This window comes from Stenella coeruleoalba, assembly GCF_951394435.1.
Source record: "Stenella coeruleoalba genome assembly, chromosome: 15".
Classification (NCBI taxonomy): Eukaryota; Metazoa; Chordata; class Mammalia; order Artiodactyla; family Delphinidae; genus Stenella; species Stenella coeruleoalba.
The window spans coordinates 11,551,156-11,570,585 of NC_137161.1; the positions used below are offsets into that span (position 1 = coordinate 11,551,156).

General features: G+C 45.1%; 1 protein-coding gene across 1 annotated transcript; it reads right to left on the minus strand.

Moving 5' to 3' along the window:
* Positions 1 to 568: 568 nt before the first annotated feature.
* On the minus strand, positions 569 to 15,824 carry RNF114 (ring finger protein 114). Its single transcript, XM_079944634.1, has 6 exons — positions 15,639 to 15,824; positions 11,413 to 11,563; positions 9,213 to 9,319; positions 8,779 to 8,893; positions 3,125 to 3,232; positions 569 to 2,393 (listed from the first exon to the last, which is right to left on the minus strand). Exons 1-6 carry the CDS (start codon positions 15,776 to 15,778, stop codon positions 2,328 to 2,330), a joined length of 687 nt encoding a protein of 228 aa, XP_079800760.1. The 5' UTR covers positions 15,779 to 15,824; the 3' UTR covers positions 569 to 2,327.
* Positions 15,825 to 19,430: the final 3,606 nt, after the last annotated feature.

Genomic DNA, 19,430 nt, shown 5'->3' on the forward strand with positions numbered 1-19,430 from the left:
GACAACTTCAGCACCCCTATGGCTACACGGCCCGAAGCAGCCGCTGTCTCCTGCCCGGAACCGCCAACAGCAGCCTCCCTGGTCTCTGCTTCCCCTCTTTCCCCCTGTTGTCCCTTCTCCACATGTAGGAGATAGATCCTATTAAAACCTATTTAAATCGGGAGGGGGAAGTATTTTCCAGACATCCTACAGCCAGCGGCAGAGTGCAGAACAGAAACACGCCCATGACCTCAGATGTTCACGTGTGGAACCCTCTGCTATGATGTTTCAGGGCTGCCGCTAAGGCACCTGAAGTCGTTTCATGGAACACAGCCACTTCTTGCCTCATGGGACCTCCCAACATGGGGGGCGAGGGGGGGGTTCGGCAGGGAAGGGGGTTCATTCTCCAGACAACACAGGCCCGGTGAAGCCAGCCGGCGAAGTATCAGAGCTGAGATCAGAGCCAGATGGGACTCACTCATGACAGACAAGAACTTCCCCTTAAAAAGAGCAACAATCTTCCGGGAGCCCCCCAGACCCAGACTTCAGCAAATGGTGGTTAATGAAAACAGGCATTACAGCTTACCAGTTGGATAAATTATGAAATTTATTTATATTTCACCTTTTAAAAGCCAGAACATAACAAATGTCACTTTCTGGAAAGTCGTCTTATTAGAAATACATGAAGTGCACTTAATACAAGGAACTCAGTTTCCTGGTATCACCAGTGAGACCACCATCATCAGGTCCCGCAAATGAAGGTTTTGTCAAATTTCCCTCTAAACTTAGACTGAGATGAACTTCTTCCAGAAATTAGTGAAGAATCTGACCATAACATCGGGGCCCTCCCAAGCAACAGCACATTAGAAAAAGTTACTCTGCCCCCAAAGGGCCCGTCTTTGCTGGGCCCTGGGCACGTGCAGCTCTCGCTGGCAGGGAGCACAAGGCCCACAGCTCAGTGCACAGGCCCAGAGCCCCTTGTCATCTGAAACCTCAGCCACTGACCAGAAACAATGTCCATATTCAGACAAGAGATCTAACAAGGAAAAATGAACCTAGACCCAGATGCCTTTTGGTGGATCAGAAGCTCTGCTCCTACAGAGTAGACAGCCCTTAGCCTCGTATTTATTAATATTCGTGAAACAGTCGAACTTCAGGCTTCCGAAGGTATTAGCAAAGCAAGTTTCCAGTGGACGGCTTCCATTACCAACTGCTCCCAGGAAGTGTGCTGTGCCTTCTGAACAGCGTGTCTTGTCAGAGACAGCAGCGGCGATACCAGATCTCCCCAACCCCTCCGCTTTAGAAGGCAGGTCTTCACACACCGACTTACGTGTTGAAACCAGTTTCATAAGGAAACCATTCATGACAGAAAAGCAACACACAGTTTAATCTAAATTACCAAATAAAAGAACTAGTATCCACTGGAGCCCCCAAACTTCTTATTCATTTGAGGACTCCTTTTTGTGCTTCAAGGACAGGAACATAAGCAGGCTCCCCAGTAGAGAAGCAAACATAACCAAGTCACCGGAAAATACTTCATTAGTTTGAAAATCAGAACCAAAAAGCTATGGCCCTCCCACCTCACTTAGCTGACCCTCCTCCCCACTTATGGATAAATGGAGTTTAACTTTCCTAAGCCAGAAACACTTACTTTCACTAAAAATATGTGGTTACACCTTTATCCTAAAAAGGCACCATGCAGGCATTTAAGATTGAACCAGTTAATCCTAAGGGTGTGCAGGAATGGTAGGAAAATATCACTAAGCAAAACTTCCAGCACCAGACCATGTTAAGTCCAGAACATTCAGGCCAACAGGACGTGTGAAATGTTTCCCATAAGGTAACTCCAGCTTCTGGCAGCTGCTGCCAAGGACCAACTAACAGGAACTTGCACAGCACAGAAGGAGCTCCATCACTGATCAGATGCGTTATTGCCAGAGCTCACACCCCGGGGACAAGGAGAGGAGATGCTTGTCTCATCTGTGCTATTCATGACCCAGAAAAGGTCCTGGCTGGCTCAGAGGACCTGAGAGGTCAACATCGAACACGAGGCTCAAATGTGAAACAAGAACAGGTGGAGAAGCTGGGTTCCCTTCCAAAAAGGAGGCAGAAGCTGCAGGATGTGGCTGAGGAGCAAGACCAGACATGTGACAAGCAGGGTAAACAGTAGGGGAAGAGACCAAAGGAAAGGAGGGCTCTGATCTGGGGACCTGTTCCCCGTTGGAAGTGACCCTGTCCTAATACCACGGCTCACTTCCAGGTCTGTTGTACATTTAGGTGGACGAGTTACACGTTTCCCGCGGAACATGTAATGGAAGCTCTGGAACACGAGCCCCAGCAGAGCCTGCTCACTGGTCGATGATGGAGCGCTGCAGCACCTGGTTCATCATGTCCTCCTCATCCACGTCGTAATCCTATGGGCAAAAAAGACGCTCGGCCTCAGCCAACTGTGCGCAGCTGCAAGAACTCACTTTCAGTTGGAGAAGCAGGGCATGTGAGCGGTGGCTCTGGAGAGGGGCCGGAGGCCAGGGGCCAGCTCCACGGTCTGCGATGCCGGCTGCATGACTCCGGGAAAGTGCTTGATCTCTCTGTGCCTTGGCTGCCTCATCCTGACGATGACCATGATGACGGCTCCCTCAGATGGAAGGGTGGGGACCAGAGAGCACTTGAGTGAAGCCTGGCACAGACCAAGCATTCAGACCTGGAGCGTTCCGAAGTAAAAGCAGCCTTTTTGATTCAATGAGGCAAAGCTATCTATTTGGGAATTGCAGCTGGCGTTGCTGGCTGCATCACCTGAGTCACACACCGCCCAGCTTGCAATTCCTTAGCAGAATCACTTCCATTCCTTGCCTGGTTCCCGTGGGCACCTGAGCTTAAGGATCCTAAACCAGGTTCCATAACAGGTAGAAACCACATACTGAAGTGGACAAAAGTTTTGGAAAACATAAAATAAAAGCAAGCTTACTATATCTCAGTCTAGATGACTGGCCAGTTCATCTTAAATACCACACAGCTGTCATTCCAGGGAGCCCATCACATCAGTGACAAAACTCACCAAGGGGGCCCACAGTTCTCCAGGTAAGAGAAGGGAGGGAGCTGTGCCACCCCCCGGGGGAAGGAGTTAGAGCACAGGCTCCAGACTCACCACGAAAGTGTCGTAAGAAAACTGGTGCCGGCGCTGGATGTGCTCTATGAAGTTGGCGCTGCGGTAGTTAGGGTCTCCCCAGGGCATCGAGGCACATATCGGACAAACCTTTCAATAAAGAAGCACGGTATCAGGTGCTGGATGTCTGAGCTGACATTAGCCCTCTGTGGCCTGTGTCCGGCCACCTTTCTTCCAGGACAGCTTTCCTGACCACCAGTCCAGGGCCTGGTCACATCTTCAAGTGCACATTCACATCCCAGAAGACACTGTCAGTCTCCCACTCGAGTCAAAAGGCTTAGGCCATGATACCACCCATTTTTGATCCCCTTCTGAGGTGAGAACACTGTGTCAGCCTAGGAGGAGCCTAGACTACGACCTTCCAACCCAGTACACAAAATGATCTAAAAGCACAAAGAAAACCAAGGAAATGACAGATGAGCGACATCCCAAGGAAGTAAAACACAGACTTATGTGCTATTTTTATAAAGTAAATGCGCAGATGAGGGGGCTCAGGCTAAAGAGCCTTCATACAAGAGGTTGATTTGGGCTTTGAAGAGCGGGAGGTATTCGGAAAGACAAAGAGTACATGGCAAGAAGCCAATTAGTCTGGCTAGAATGGAGAATTCACGGCGAGGGGCAGAGAGGAGTTGGAGGGGGGGAGAAGCAGGCATAAGCGGTCTGGCTTGCCGACGGAACCCCACCATCTACAAGGAAGATATGTGACAAAGGGGGCTGACATAAGATAAATATGAAATGGTTAAGGAGCTAGGCAGGCGGCTGGCGCTGTGGAGGAGAGCATGATCAGAACCAGAGTCTGGGGAGGAGGAGGCTTCCAAAGGGAAGGGCTGAAACACTGACATTTAAGGAGTTCTGCAGAAGGAGAGGGGCAGAACAGAGGACCAAGGGCTGAAGGAAGTGAGGCTTCAACAGAGACAAAATAATCAGAGGGATTTCAAGAAGCCAAAGGAGGTGAAAAAAAGGACAAAAAATTAGGCTGCAGTACCAGATACCACAGAGTAGTTTAGCAATATCTATCAAAATTATGAATGTACTTAACCTTTGACCAAATTAATCCATATCTAAGACTTTATTACTATTCTTTTTTTTGTTAGGAAGTGGGATTCACTGATGGGCCTCAGTGAGGAAGGGACAGGGCCAAAGTCTCATGAGTGCCTCTGTCCAGGAGCCACGATTAGTGATGTATTTGACCCCAGAGCTATCTGGGATGAGCCCCTTCTCAGCCGCCATGTCTTCAGATTCATCTGCATTAAACTTAGTAAATCCCCACTCCTTGGAGACGCAGATTTCCTGGCAGCCAGGGTACTTGAACTTGTCCCTGCACAGGGCCTCAATCACATGCTCCTCATTCTGCAGCTTGGTGTGGATGGGCATGATGACTTCGCCAACGGAAGACTCTGGCTACTGTGCCCAAGGGTTTTCCCAAGGCACCCTGTACACCTGTCTGGAGCCTGGACTGGGGACGGCCTGAGGCCAGACACGAATGTCCACTGGAAAGCGCTGTCTCCAAGGTCCCTTAGGGCAACCTGTACAGGCAACAGGCTGCATACACTACCAAGGAGGCTGCTCTCTGCAGCCATTGCACACCGGGCCCCCATGGAGAAAAGAGCACGGTCGGCTTAACTGGCTGCAGGCTAACACTTTATTTTTCAGACATACGTAAATACAGGCAAAGGTATGTTAAAATCTATGACAGCCTTTACAAATGTACTATGAAAAACTTCAGAACTATAGGAAAGTAGATAATAGTTTGATAAACCATCCCTTATCCTCAACACCTAGATTTAAGTTTGGCATACTTACTTCAGCACAAAATGAAGCATTTAAAAATAAGACACAACAATTCACCCTTAACTGTTTCAGAACAGTCCTAAAAATATGTGTTTCGCTTTACAAATACAGTACTATTTATTATCTCACCCAACGATCAATTTTTTTTAGTAGCATTTAATATCCAGTCTTTAATCAAATTTTCTGATACCGTCTGGAAGTAACCTTGACGTTTATCAATAAGGGACCAGTTAAATCATGGTACAGACAAGTAATGGAAAACTGAGAAGCTCATTAAAAAAGAATCAGATCTACATGTACTGATGTGGACAGATGTCAACAACATTGGTTACAGTGTGTAGAAATGTGTTGTCACTTGCATCCAAAGGGGGACAAAAAAGGAAGACGCACATGAATCATACATTTGAAAGCTAGAAATGTCACTGGATGACATAACTGTGTATTTTCCACACACACAGTTGAGCATTACTCAGAGGCCAATGAGCACCCGACAGAGGTGTCTCTGATGCTGTTAAGAGAGAACTGGTTTAGGAGCCAGGACACTGGGTTCCAGTACTGGTTATGCACTAACCAGCTTCACAATGTGGGCAATCCACTTAGCGTGGGTGGTACGCTGGTTTCTTATTCACTTCCAGAAATGAGTGCAGGGGAGACAGTGGTAGGAAATGAATTTGAGTAGCTCTATCATTTGATTTAACATCCGTTTTAGTTTTCATAATTACTAAAATAGTTGAGCTTATCTGGCTAACTTTAAAATGGAAAATGGGTAGTGGGAGCAGGTGGTGGTGTTTGTGTGTCTGTGTCTAAGCTCATTTGCTCTTTCAATCAGTAATTAGTTATTAAGAACCATAACTGAAACATCTTGAAGAAGCAGCTGAAAACCTGGCTTTGGGGTGTTTTTCATAGAACATATCATGCTTAGTGCAGACAAAGAATGTGCACTGAGCAGCTATTCTGGAATCATAGGAAAAGAAAATGTCTGGCCTCAGGCCATCCCCAGTCTAGGCTCCAGACAGGTGTACAGGGTGCCTTGGGAAGGCCCTTGGGCACAGTAGCCAGAGTCTTCCATTGGTGAAGTCATCAGGCCCATCCACACCAAGCTGCAGAACAAGGAGCATGTGACTGAGGCCCTGTGCAGGGCCAAGTTCAGGCGCCCTGGCCGCCAGGAAATCTGCATCTCCAAGGAGTGGGGATTTACTAAGTTTAATGCAGATGAATCTGAAGACATGGCGGCTGAGAAGTGGCTCATCCCAGATGGCTCTGGGGTGCGATGGCCATTCCAGATTGGCATCTGCCTCAGAAACCTCAACACTCATCTATGTAATAAAGATACAGATCTCAGAAGGATGGGTATTAGTATCAAATGATGAGGCTGTTTATTTCTGAGAGAAAATAATCAGTTCTTTGTGACTGATCTCATGCAAGGTCGGCAGGCATGGTGTGTTGTTCTACTTTTACACTGGGTTTACTTCTATTATACAAAAATGACAAGTGGTAATATAATGCATTTCTCACATCCAAACATAAACTAAATTGCAAGGATATAAAAAATACTTGAATAACTGATGGTATAGAGGGAACCAGGAGTCTAGGGGAAGGGGCCACAGTCCACTTCTTATACAAGGAACTGACTACATACAAAGAAACAAATTTTAAAAATTGCAGCGAGGTGAGAGAAAACAAGGACTTAAGAAGACCAGCTGGGTCCATGGAGAATGTGATGCCAGCAGTGGACGCTGGACTCTAAAGGGATAAAGGAGAGAATACGGAAGAGACAGCAGCAGCTGACAAACCAAAGCCTGAAGGAAAAGAGAAACTGCAGGTTATATAGAGAAAACAGTAGACCAAATATTCCTCCCACCAATTAGACAGGGAAGACTGGGCATGTCTGAAGGAAAGCAAGTGTTACGAGCGGGTAGAGAGAAAAGCTGAAGGTGACAGGAGAGACATGGTGGGGAGAGGAAGCCTCAGGGGCAGGGCAAGGCCCTAGTCTCAGTCCTCTGCCTGGATCTGAGGATGCGGGCAGAGAAGAGGCAGACTTGCAAAGGAGCCTTTTCCTCAGCACGAGGGAATGATAAGGACACAGAAGGAGGGGTGCACACTCAAGCGCTCACAGGAACGCGGTGGGAAGGCAAACAAGCAAAGCAGGATGTCTGTGAGCCATCCCATCTAGAGGGGCCAGCACTACTCAGAGCCAGCCAACTCTTGCCGGAACTTCTCACTTCTCAAATGTGGAGTATCAAGATTGAGAAATCTGCTAATTTTTAAAGGTTGGGGAAATGAAAATGGGTATGGGCCAGACAGGCTGCCAGTCTGTGACCTCAGAGATAGATCAGAGAGCTCCTGAGACAGAACGAACAGAGAAGAAAGGAACACACACCTGGTACTTGGAACTTAGTGAAAAGCAGGACTCACCATTATCTGTGGAAAAGATGGGGATAGTTCATGCCAGGAACTTAATGAAAAGAGAGTGCCCAGTACAGCCACCAGACAGTGTGTGTGTGTGCCTAGTGGCAATAGGGCCTGGCTGAAAACAGGGTGCTCGCTGGGCCAAGCCAGCCCAGTTCCCTAGTTTGGGGAGTTGGGAAAAGCAGAGGGGGGGGGTTCATCTGTGGAATCTGTCACAGCACAACATTAAGAGTCCAGGGAGCCCAGTGTAAAAAGTAGCTGTACTGACCAGAATTTGGACTTGGCAAGGAGTTCAATAGAGAAGATTCAAGGTATTCTCAAACAGACCAGCTGAATCTTAAGATTTAAGACAGAAAAACACCGAGTGCCATCAGGCCTAATTCTACTAGCAAAAAGCTCATGCAAATTCTCTAGTCTGTACACCATCTTTTATAGCAGTGGAGCTGAAGATCTGCTCATAAAACTAGCTACACAGTTCAACAGAAGCAGTGTGAGATAAATGGGAAAACAAACAAAACTATAGAGAAAGTTGTATTAAGACCTAGTCTGTCAATCACATTAAGAGGGAAGGGTAACACTGCTGAGATGGACCAAATTCAAACTTTTTTTTTTTTTTTAAAGAAAACTACATGTCAGCCTTGATATATAAATTAAATATCAAAGGACTGATAAGCACTATCCTAATAATTTCATCTACATTCTCTTTCCCCACAACTATGAAGAAGCTACTCAAATGGAAAACGGTAGCTTTATGCAGACACCAGGGGATCCAAGTTAACATTACCAACAATGGGAACAACAAACATCACATGACCCGCCTGATGTATACCCGGAAGATGTAGCATCCCTGCTCATAATCATGAAGAAACAGACAAACCCAAACTGAGGGACATTCTACAAAACAACTGGCCTGTCCTCTTTAAAAATGTCAAGGTCATGAAAGACAAAGAAAAACTGAGGACTAAAGAGACATGATACCTAAATATAACACACAGATCCAGGATTTTGGGGCCAGGGGAGATTGCTATGAAGGACACTACAATTGTTAAAATTTAAACATGAATCCCAAAGTAGGTATTAGATTGTATCAATGTTACAATTCCTGAATGTGAAAATCAGACTCACAAAAAAATGTGGTTTTCTAAGAAGACGTTTACTTCTTCTTAGGAGATATGTGCTGAAGTATTTAGGGACAAAGGGTCACGATATCTGTAACTTATTCTCAAATGGTTAGCATAAAATATGTATATAGAGTACAGTTAAGCAAATATGGTAAAATCTTATTAATCTGTGACTCTAGGTAAAGGGTACATAGAGTTCATTTAACTAACCCTGTAATTTTTCTGTTAAGTTTGACTTTTTTTCCTCATAAAAATTCAAAAAACAACAACAAAAACCCACATAACAAAACAAAAAACTCCAAGAGTTACTCTTACCACAGATTTGGTGTCCGTGCTATGCAACAACCTGCAGTGTTCTACAAGTCCTTCTTGATCAAAATTCTTCTCCGGACAGTAAGGACAAGGGAAAGTATAACGGTTTGGGACATTTCTGGAAGATGAAAGGCAGGAAAAAAGAAGAAACCTCTCTGTGAGTAACTTTCCACATAATTTCAATCACTGTACCCTCCCAAAAGGAGCAAAGTTCACTCAATGTGTCATGACAGGGGTTCTGATGATCACTTATGCATCAGGTCAAATGACTGAAAATAACAGATCAGCTAATATTTGAAGTGAACATGAGAGTCCTTCTCCACACCCATCCCAAAACAAAACCTTATGTCAGCTTTAGCCAGCATAACAATTATACCGCCACTTTCCAAAACTCATGAAGAAAGACGTCCACCTAAGAGAGTGACAGAGTCATTTACCTTGGCTGAAGGGACACATCCTTGGTGGTGGCCTTCACACCTTCCATGATGTAATTCTGGTATTTGGAACAGGTAGCCACATGTGCACGGATCTTGGATAGGAAGAACTTAAGTAGGAAGAATCAGAGCCCACAAGTTAGTCAGGAACTTGTACCCAGTCCAACACAGTCCCAAAGTGAAGGCAAGATGAAAACTAGACCTATGTCACCCTGGCAAACAATCTCACCAGACTCCTGGCTATGCTGATGGGACTGAAACTCTGACTGTTGCAGGGTTTCTGTTAATACCAAGGCTGATGTTTTACGTGACCAAACGAGGCTATCTGCCTCCACTCTAAAATCACTCGCAGGGAGGTTTGCTTTATTCATGATATGCTCTCTGCTCACAGAGACACTCCAAACCCAGTGAAGTTTTTAAAGTTTTCCACACTGGCACTTAAACTAATCTCCTTATGCAAGCCAAGAACCACATTCCATTATAAGTGCGGCAAAGAAAAGTGATGATTTACGTAAAAGGGATAAAGGCTAGTAATCCTAGTTAAACAATTATATCCTATCACCAGATTGTGATAAATGATCTTACAAAAAAAACCCAGAATCTGAATTCTATTTCTCTAATAAAATCTAGTCTTTGCAAGATGGAAAGAGAAAAGAAAACCCACAGAAGAGTGCTTCATCACAGGTGATCTAAAAAGAAAGAAAAAGTGTAAGGAATGAAGAAAGAGGACGTAAAGGGAAGATAAACATTTCTGGAGGTATAATACAATACAATCACTAATCTTTAAAATGAAGAAAATCAAAAGCATACAGAAATTTTTAAAAACTCATCATGCATACATAAAGAAAGATGAAGGTAACAGGAAACTTTATTTCAGTATCTTGAGTTTCTAAATCAAAAGAAACTACAAGGAAAAATATGTTTCAGTATTTGAGCTCTGGCTTACCATGATGCTTCTTTCTGTCTTATCTCCAGCTAAAGAACTTGACCTCAAGCTGTCTATCAAAGAGCTCCCAATTAAAAGGGACGGGAAACAGCCCTACTCAGAACTGCAGCCACTGGGTACCCCTAGTGCTAAATCACTCTGAAAGGAAAGAAATGGTAAGGTATATCCATTTTATGGCTATCCATATTAAGGTGTTAAAGTAATGAAACTAAAATGCGAGGATGTCAAATAAGTCATTAAGTTAGAAAAAGTTTTCAAAAGTGAAAAGAACTTGTAGAAATATATATTATAGTATGATCCTATTTTGTAGAAATCTCACACTTGTGTTTGTCAATGGGCAGAAAAATATCTTGCAGCCTTCCAAATTGAAGCATTTTTAAAGAGGTCATCTCTGGAGTGGGGAACAAGCCTACATTAGTTTATATTTTTGTGTTGTCTGGAATTAATAAAATCATAATGATTTAAAAACCAATAATGCTGTGTATATCTCTTTGAAAATAAAATGTTGTAACCTGTGCAGTTACAACAGATGTTAAGATAAATATTCTTGACTCGAATATGGTCACACAAAACAGTATGGATGCACGTCAAATGTTAGATATTGCTACTATAATCAAATGACTTCATATTGACCTTTGCACTACAATTCCTCCTCGCCAAGTGCTAAAAAGTTGAACAAGTTTTATATCTTTAGTAATATAAAATTATAAAATTTCCCCTCAGGACTTCCCTGGTGTTCCAGTGGTTAAGACTCCGTGCTTCCACTGCAGGGGGCACGGGTTCCATCCCTGGGGTTGGGAAACTAAGATCCTGCATGCCAGGTGGCATGGCCCCCCCCCCCCAAAAAAAGAAAAATTTTCCCCTCAAACTCATTGCAGCAGGTAACTTTGAGTCACTGACTTCATTTTATATTTAAAAAAATTAAGAAATGTCATTCATTATATTCTAATTAAAACTGTGTATGCTGCTTTGGGAAAATGGGTCTTTTGCAGGAAAAAACCGGGACAACTGATTTCTATGGCTTTCAAAGCTAAACTATGTAATATACTAAACCAATTCTTAAAGGAAAAAAACCCCCACCACAACCAATTAAGGTTACCAAAATGCAACAGCACAGCCACTGCCACAGATAACCAGCATGCACACGTGCTGTTAGTCACTTAGTCACGCTCTAACTTCAGAAACGACGTGGCAACAGATCTACATTTTACCCATCTTATAGAAAGACACTGACTCTTCCGTTTTACTTCCACATACATTTTTACGGCAGCCATGGCAAGAAGTCTCTGTGCTCTCAATCTGCCGCTCGAGCTCCACGGCTCGGACGCCAGGTGCCAGAGTGCTGCGACACACCCCACAGACAGGCTTCTTCGGCTTCAGACATTCCTGCAGGCATGCAGAGCAAAAGCTAGAACAAGACATACAGAGAACCTGCGTCATGCATCGTGGAGACAAGACAACAAAAATGGATAAACTTTTAAAATGACATCAATGAATAAAAAACAACTTGCTCCCTGCTCTTGATTCAAATACTGAGTCCTTCTGGGCAAGAAAAGGGGGGGAGGGTGTTCCTTGCAACGAACACACAGGTCCAGCAACAGAAATAAATGCAAACTCCCATGACATGGCAGAAGGTGCTACGGCACAGTCTTCAGACCTTAGCCCCTGCCGCTGAGGGATCTTGGCGGGATCTCCTGAACTTCAGTTTCTCCTCTGTGAAGTGGAGATTGTCGTACCTACTTCTAGGATTGCTGGGAGGATGGATTATGCATAGCAGACTCTTACTACAGTGTCTAGCACATATGCAACGCACCACAAACAGACGCGGCTATCATTAGAGGTGAATGCAAAGCACTATGGAAACACAAAGTCAAGAGCAACAGTTGTGACCCAAGAAGGACAGAGCTGGTAAGACTTCAGAGGCAGCATCCGCGAAAGAGCCTTAAAAGAAAGAGTTCAGTGGTACAGGAGGGGAAGAATATTCCAGGCCCTTAGACTCAGACTTTTATTTCCTCAGATGCATCGTGAGTGTTTAACACCTTTCCTCATAAGCAGTAGGGAGCCAGGTGTTTAAAACAAGGTAGCAACCAGACCAAATTCAAGTTTTAGAAAAATAACTCTGGCATTATCAAGGACAATAGAGTTGCTGGTTTAAAAAATTTTTTCGATGAGGAAAGACAGAAAAGACTTGATGTAGAAACCAAACAGATGGCCAAAGGCAAGAAACCGTGAGGCAATAAAGAATTCAGGAAATGATTCAGGGGTAGAATCAGTAGGACTTGGCAATTTACTGAATTTGGAAAAGAAAAGAAGTCAAAGATGACCAACTTTCTGTCCGAAGCCCAGATAGGTGGTGATACTCAGATATGGTACAGAGAAGGAAGGAATAATAAAGCATGAAAATACCCTGGCTACATCCTCAACCTGACAGACAAGATAACAAAATCTGCCAGGAAGAACTCAGGACATATAATCAAAGGTAATCTGTGCATCTGACCATTTTTTACTGTCTCTAAAAATTTTCTTCCTTTTTGTTATTTAGCTAGATGTTAAATGCTGCTAGACAAAATTCTAAACCAGGATGGGAGAAAGTGAGGGGGTCTAATGATTCACAAGCGAGGGCACAGTGGTGAACTAAACAAAACCCCTGTCATCATGATGCTTATATTCCAGAGTAGGGGAAAACACAAGTGTTAACTTCAGATAGTGATTAAATATATGAAGGAAATAAAACAAGGCAAAGAGATCAGCTGCGGGGGAAGGGGGTCATAGAAAGCGTCTTTAAAGGGGTAACAGTTGAGCTGAGACCTAAAATTATGAGGAGAGCCGCACAGACATGGATGAAAAGAGTTCCACAGAGATGACACCAAGTGCAAAGCGGGAACCAAAAGGCAGAAAGGAAGGTCTCTGAGGCCATGATGTGGTAGACCACGGGGAGAGGATAAGCGATGAGGTTAAAGAGGCAGATGGGGCCTTATGGCCATCACTTGTTGTACCTCAAAGGCAGATCAATATAGAGTACCCAAGAAAGCACAGAAGATCCCAGAGAGCATAATGAAATCAAACCCAGCTTGTAGATAAAAGCGGCTCAAAGCCTCCCTTCAAGCATACACCAAGATTCAGCTCAGAGATCAATGTTCACAAGCCACTCTGTGCCTGAGTCATACCCGACGAACAAGCCTGCTTTTAAATGGCCCCTGCACCTTGGACTGGCTTTTAGTTTCCATTTCCTATTTATGGGCCTTTTTCTAGTTCAGCCTTCTAGATGCTCCACTTCCTGTTATACTGCTACTTAGAAAATCCTTCTCTTGGGCACCTAGCCACCTGCCATTCTCCAGCTGTATTCCACTAAGTTGGAGGGGGATGTAAAATTCAGGGCTTGAAATAAAGTTTTATAAAGATCAACGCTCCACGCAGCCGGAGCTGCAGTGCTGCTCACCTCCAAGCACAAAAGTTAGCAAAAATCAACCAGGCAGAGCAAAAAGCACTCGGCTGGAGCTAAGGGAGACTTGGCTGCCCTCACAGAGGTGTAGCCATCTGTCTTTAATCAACATTGAACTGATGAACACACGGAGCTAGTATGGTGAGTACAGAAAAGAGCCAAGGTTTGAATCCCAGTACTGCTCCCTGACCTCTGACCTAGGAAAGGTCCATCTGGCTCAAGGAAACCTCAAATTTTGCTTCTCTTCAGTTGGCAAATTGTGCTGGGTCAATCCTCTTCATAAATGTTAATTGTAAATGAAATCCACTGAATTAATCCAAAATTGGGTAAACATAATAATGAGGACTGATCCAAGGAAAAGAGGACTCAACCAGAAAGCTACCTAGGCTCCACTTCAACTTTCACAAAGTTTGCTTCCACCACTAATTTCTTAGTTCATTCGTTCCTTACTTGATCACTCCCCCTGTCCCCATCCCAGGTTTGATCTCTATAATACCTTCCCATTGCACAATGAGTTTTGACAAAAGTTTGAGCATTATTAGTACTTATTTATCATCAATTCACTGGACTGTGAACTCCGAGGGCAGAATCACCTTGTTTCCTACTGTGCCCCCAAATCTGGCACATAGTGAGCACACAAATATTTTAGCCAGTTGAACATAAGATTGGAAGATGGTTGCTCAGACACTACGCTGGGCACTTGGGACAGAAAGAGGCGCAAAACAGACATGATCACTACCCTCGTGATCCCTAAGTTTTGCTCTGTGCAAGGCTGGAGAAAGAAGCCCCAGGAAAGAAGCAGGGAGGTAATTTAAATGGGGATGGTGACAAGGGAGGTAACTTAAACTGGGACTTGAAGTCTGGAAAGGATCTGGGATAGAGACGGGGGAGGTGCAAATGAGGCAAGAAGAGTTCCAGGCTAATTGAACTGCAAACAGGAACAGCCTGAAGCTAGAAAGAGCTTGGTGCACTTGAAGAAGCAAAAAGCAGTCAGTGTGCCTGAAGAGCCCTTGCCAGGTGCCAACTGTTCTCTGAACTGGCAAACAGACACCTGCAGTCCATCTGGGGAGAGTAGACAATGGTGAACCTGCCCTAAGTGAGCCTCAGTGCCCTCACCTGCAAGATGGCCTCCAACCCTCTTCCCCTGCTGTAGTGCTGCAGAAATAAGAATGCCCATGAGGTCCAGTAGGTGCCTATTGTGCCTACTGACCAACAGAGGGGTCCTAAGACCAATACCAAGATGATGCCCGTGACGAGCACTGGGGAAGGCCACAGAGGAAACTCCAACTCCCAGTAGCAAGAGGTAGGTAGCCACATTTTCTACAGTTCTTTCAACTTAAGCGTCTGATGTGTGTCTGAAGTAAGGAGCAAGGCTTAGATTCAAACCCAGCCAACCTCAAAGCACCTACCCCAGAACCTATACTGGACATTTTCACACACATTCTCTTCAGTCGTCATAAGCAGTCTATTAGCAATATGGAAGCTTTATAATTTCAAATACAATGAAACAAACCTCGTACCCAAGTAGGAATGCTAACAATCCCTATCTGCCAACTCCCCACCTCTTTCACAGCGAAGGGCAGACTGGTCAGATCTACATCAAGACTTCCCTTTTGTTCTTTTGGTCTAGTCCGGCGTTTCCCCAACTGTAGTGAACGTTAGCATTACTTGGCACAGCTAAACACATGACGCCATATACAGTGTACTTCAGGGGCCACGAACAGACTATTTAAGGGAAACTGACTCCCCAAGAGCCGACTTTAGACCCTACCAAACCCCCAGCAGGGTGCGACTCCACCATCGCGCGTGGGAAGGAGCCTGGCAGGCTGCCTGTAACACAGCAGGCGCTCAACGGAAGAGCGGGATACTTGGGAGTAAGCAGGGCGGAAGAGAAGACCACCCCGCCAACTTCCACGGGCCTCCAGGAACTCCGTGTCCTCCCGCTCCCTCCTCGAGACCCTCCCTGCCGAGGCCTCGCTCCTCGGCTCCATTTTCCTCCCAGTCAGGCGCCCCCACGACCGGCCCCTGACCCTCCACTTACACGTGTCCACAGGGCACCTGCACCGGCTTCTCGTACACCTCTAGGCACACGGGACATGTGAAGCGGCCCAGGGGGTCGGCCTCTGCCGCCGGCCCTGCCAGCTGCGAACCACCATCACGGTCCTGCAGTTGCGCCGCCATCTTGCCGCCGCTCAGCGCAGGGCAACGGCGGCCGAGAAGGAGGAGCACGCGGGGGCGGGGCTAGGGGCGGGGCTTATGAAACGTGCGTCGGGCTGGGGGCGTGACTCACGGAACGTGCGTCCGGCTGGGGGCGTGACTTATGCAACGTGCGTCGGGGGCTGGGGGCGGGGCTAGTGGGTGGGCAGCGCCTCCTGGCCTCTCTGACGGGAGGGAGGGAGGGAAATCTGGAAAATGTGGAGCCAGATCCAGAGACTGGCTTTGTGGAACAGGCTTTGTGCTTCAGCCACTGTTTCCCAAATTTAAATCGTTATTACTATTACTTAAAATTTACTTATGCACTATTACTGAATCTTTCTCTTCAATCGAGTTGTTCTTTTTTTAAACTTCAGCAAACAAATTTTAAAGGGAGATCTGTTATCACTCCCAAGCTACAAATAGAAAATCAGTATCACATTTCTACAGGACACTGGAAAAATACAATGGAAACAATACAATCTTATAAATTCATGCTGGATACTGTTGCCGCTGAAAAGGGAGATTAAGCATGAGTAGAGAGGTGCTGAAGACAGACTACCACCACACTGAGACTTCCTAGTGAAAGCAGAAGTAATCTCTATCTCCCTTAGAGTCAAACTATTTAAAATTGTGTCCACATGCCTCCTGGCCATGGGGTCCAGCTCCAGCTCTGTATAAGATGGGGAGCCTCGGGTTTGAAGAGAGACTAAACCTCAATCCTGAAAGGAGCAGGCCTAAAACCCAGATGTTTTGAATCTCAACTTTCTCCACTTTTCACTGCACCAAATTGGCTCTTGTATATAGCCCACTTAACAAAAGCTACATCTTTTTAAAAGGCAGGCTCTGCTAACAAGTCTGTGTGGTTTTCTTAACCAGGAAAGTCAATGATCAATTAAACTCCACCCTGAAAGGCCACAAAGCCCTCACAGTAAGGAGTCTGCACAGGACAAATAAACCAGTTTGCTAAGCCAGATTAATTGAATGCAAATTTGCGCCTCATTTGTCCCATTCTCAGTCCTCTGGGTTGATTTTGCTTGACCTGCTGGCAGCAGGAGGATTATTTTTAGCTTGCCATGTGGGCATCTTTTCACAAACGAATAACCTGGCGGGTAGGCAGCAACCCTAGAGGGCCAATGCTTATGTTTTACCATTTCTTTTTCTTGTTCCTATGCCAGGCACCTGTGCATCTGACCTCTTCCCAGCCAAAAGTGCCCTTTCTCCTCTCCAGGGATGGGGGTGCTTTAGTGGGGGCAGAGGTGTGTTGTGGGTATTTATAAGCCTTTGTGTTGGCTTTGTAGCTGCCACCAGACCCTGTGCTGAGAGCGGGGAGGACGGTGAGGGCAGGGGAGTCCCAGACCCGGGCTTCAAATCCACTGAGTGCCTCCAGTTTGGGCTCTTGAAATGAACTTTCCATGAGCTCGTACACTTAGTCACAGAGACAGGAGGACAGGATTAAAGTAATACTATATTAATAGTGAACTTTTTGTGTGCTTATTATTCTAAGCATTTTCCATGAATGAATCCTCAGAGCAAGCTGTGACTTAGCTTTCTACCACTCACATTTTACAACTATGCAAATCGAAGCACAGAGAGATTAAATTACCTTTTAACACAGATGGAAAACCGGAGTGAGGATTTGAACCCATGCAGTCTGGCTTTGGTACCTGTGCATTTCAGAGTGCCAGTCGTTCTCAAACTCTTACGTGCATCAGAGTCACCTGGAGGGCTTCTGAAAACAAGATTTGCCGGGGCAGACCCCCAGAGTTCTTGATTCAGCAGGTCAGTAAATCTAGGGTGTGGCCTGAGGATTTGCATTTCTAACATTTTTTCCAGGTGATGCAGCCACTGCTGGACAGGACTGTACTTTGAGAACCACTAACCTACATTATACGCCCCCACCCCCCACCCCCGTCCCCCAACCCCAGCCCCGGTCAATGCTGAGACTAGACTAAATGTGCAATATCCCTTCCTGTTTTTTCTGGGCATTCTCCGTGAAAATGTCCCCACTCTCCCTTTCTTAGCTTGCAAATGTATTGCCAGCCCTCCCTCATTCCCCACAGTCACACTGGCTGTTTTTCAAAAACAATCAACCTAATAATGTGTGTCCAATGAATGGATCTTTCTCCTCCCATTTTCCCTTAATGTTCTTGAGGAAAATGTTTCCCACAATCATCTCTTCCTCTTTAGTTTTTGGCAGCCTCTCTCAGATGGCCTACATCATCTAAGACCCTCTTGGGGTTCTGATGAGAGCCTGGAGTGGGGAAGGGGTCCTGCTCAAAGGCTTCGCAAACTTGATTTTTACTGCCAAGGGAGACTCATTCATTCAGGCAACAAAGAATCCCTGTGGGCCTACTGTGTGCTGGGCCCTCCAGTGCCGGGGATATGGCGTGAGGGAGAAAGACATGGTCTCTAATAGGCAGTGAGGTAGGCGGGTGGCGACAGATGGTTTAAAAAATTATTCAACTAAATAGTGATCCTAAGGAAAATCAATGGGAAATCTGCTCCTGTAATCTTTTGTTATGCCATGATCCAGTCCCACCATGCCCACACTTCTTGCCCACAGAAACTGCGACATAGTGTGTGTTGCTTAAGCTGCTAAGCTTGTGGTCTTTTGTTATACAGCAACAAATAACTAATACAACCTCTTCGTGGGCGATTTGCCTATAATTATCCAATTTACAAGAGCACACATCTTTTGATTTATCTTTTCTATTTTTAGGACTTTCTCCCACAGACTTGCATCATCCAATACTGTGGCTATTTACATTTAAAAATTTAAATTAAAAAACAAAATTAAAAATTCAATTCTTCAGGCTCACTAGTGATATTTTTAGAGCTCAATAGCCCATGTAGCTAGTGGTTATATACTGGACACAGCAGATAGAGGACATTTCCGTCATCACAGAAAGTTCTGTGGACGGTGCTGCTATAGACCAACTCACACTGACATGTAGGAAAGATACGTACACACAAATGTCCAGGACAGCATTGGTCATAATAGCAAAGTGATTAATACAACAGATATAATTACTGGTATGTTAACTCCATGAGGAAAGGGATTTTTGCCCATTTTGTTTACTACTGTATATTCACCTTCTAAAACAGTACCTAGAGCATGGTAGGTAACTCCACAAGTATTCGTTAAATGAATATACAGCTGATAAGGAATGATGTTTGAAATATAGTTTTGATTAAAATAACACCAGGATGCTGCGTAATGCAAATAATATGTGAATATGTTTGTGTATGATGAATAGATGTCTCTGGAAGGTAGGGTAACCAACTATCCCAATTTGCCTGGGGCTGAGGGGTTTCCCAGGATGTGAGGCTTTCAGTGCTAAAGCTGGGAAAGTCCCAGGCAGAGCAGGATGAGTTGATTACCCTGCTGGAAGGATTACAGAGAATCTAGTACAAGTGGCTATTATCAGGAAGTGAAACTGAGGGCCTGGGGCCTAGGTTCTGGGCCTGGAGCAAGACTTACTTGTCATTCTCTTCCCTATTGTATTGTCTAAACTTTTCTATCAAGTTCATGCATTACTTTTTTTTTTTTTTTTTTTTTTTTGCGATATGCGGGCCTCTCACTGTTGTGGTCTCTCCCGTTGTGGAGCACAGGCTCTGGAAGTGGAGGCTCAGCGGC

Coding starts and splice junctions, on each gene's coding strand:
- RNF114 (XM_079944634.1), bottom strand. CDS start 15,778: ATGGCGGCGCAACTGCAGGACCGTGATGGTGGTTCGCAGCTGGCAGGG. Junction 8,894..9,212: donor GATGTGTCCCTTCAGCCAAG/GTAAATGACTCT, acceptor TTCATCTTCCAG/AAATGTCCCAAACCGTTATA. Junction 3,233..8,778: donor GCACGGACACCAAATCTGTG/GTAAGAGTAACT, acceptor CTTTATTGAAAG/GTTTGTCCGATATGTGCCTC.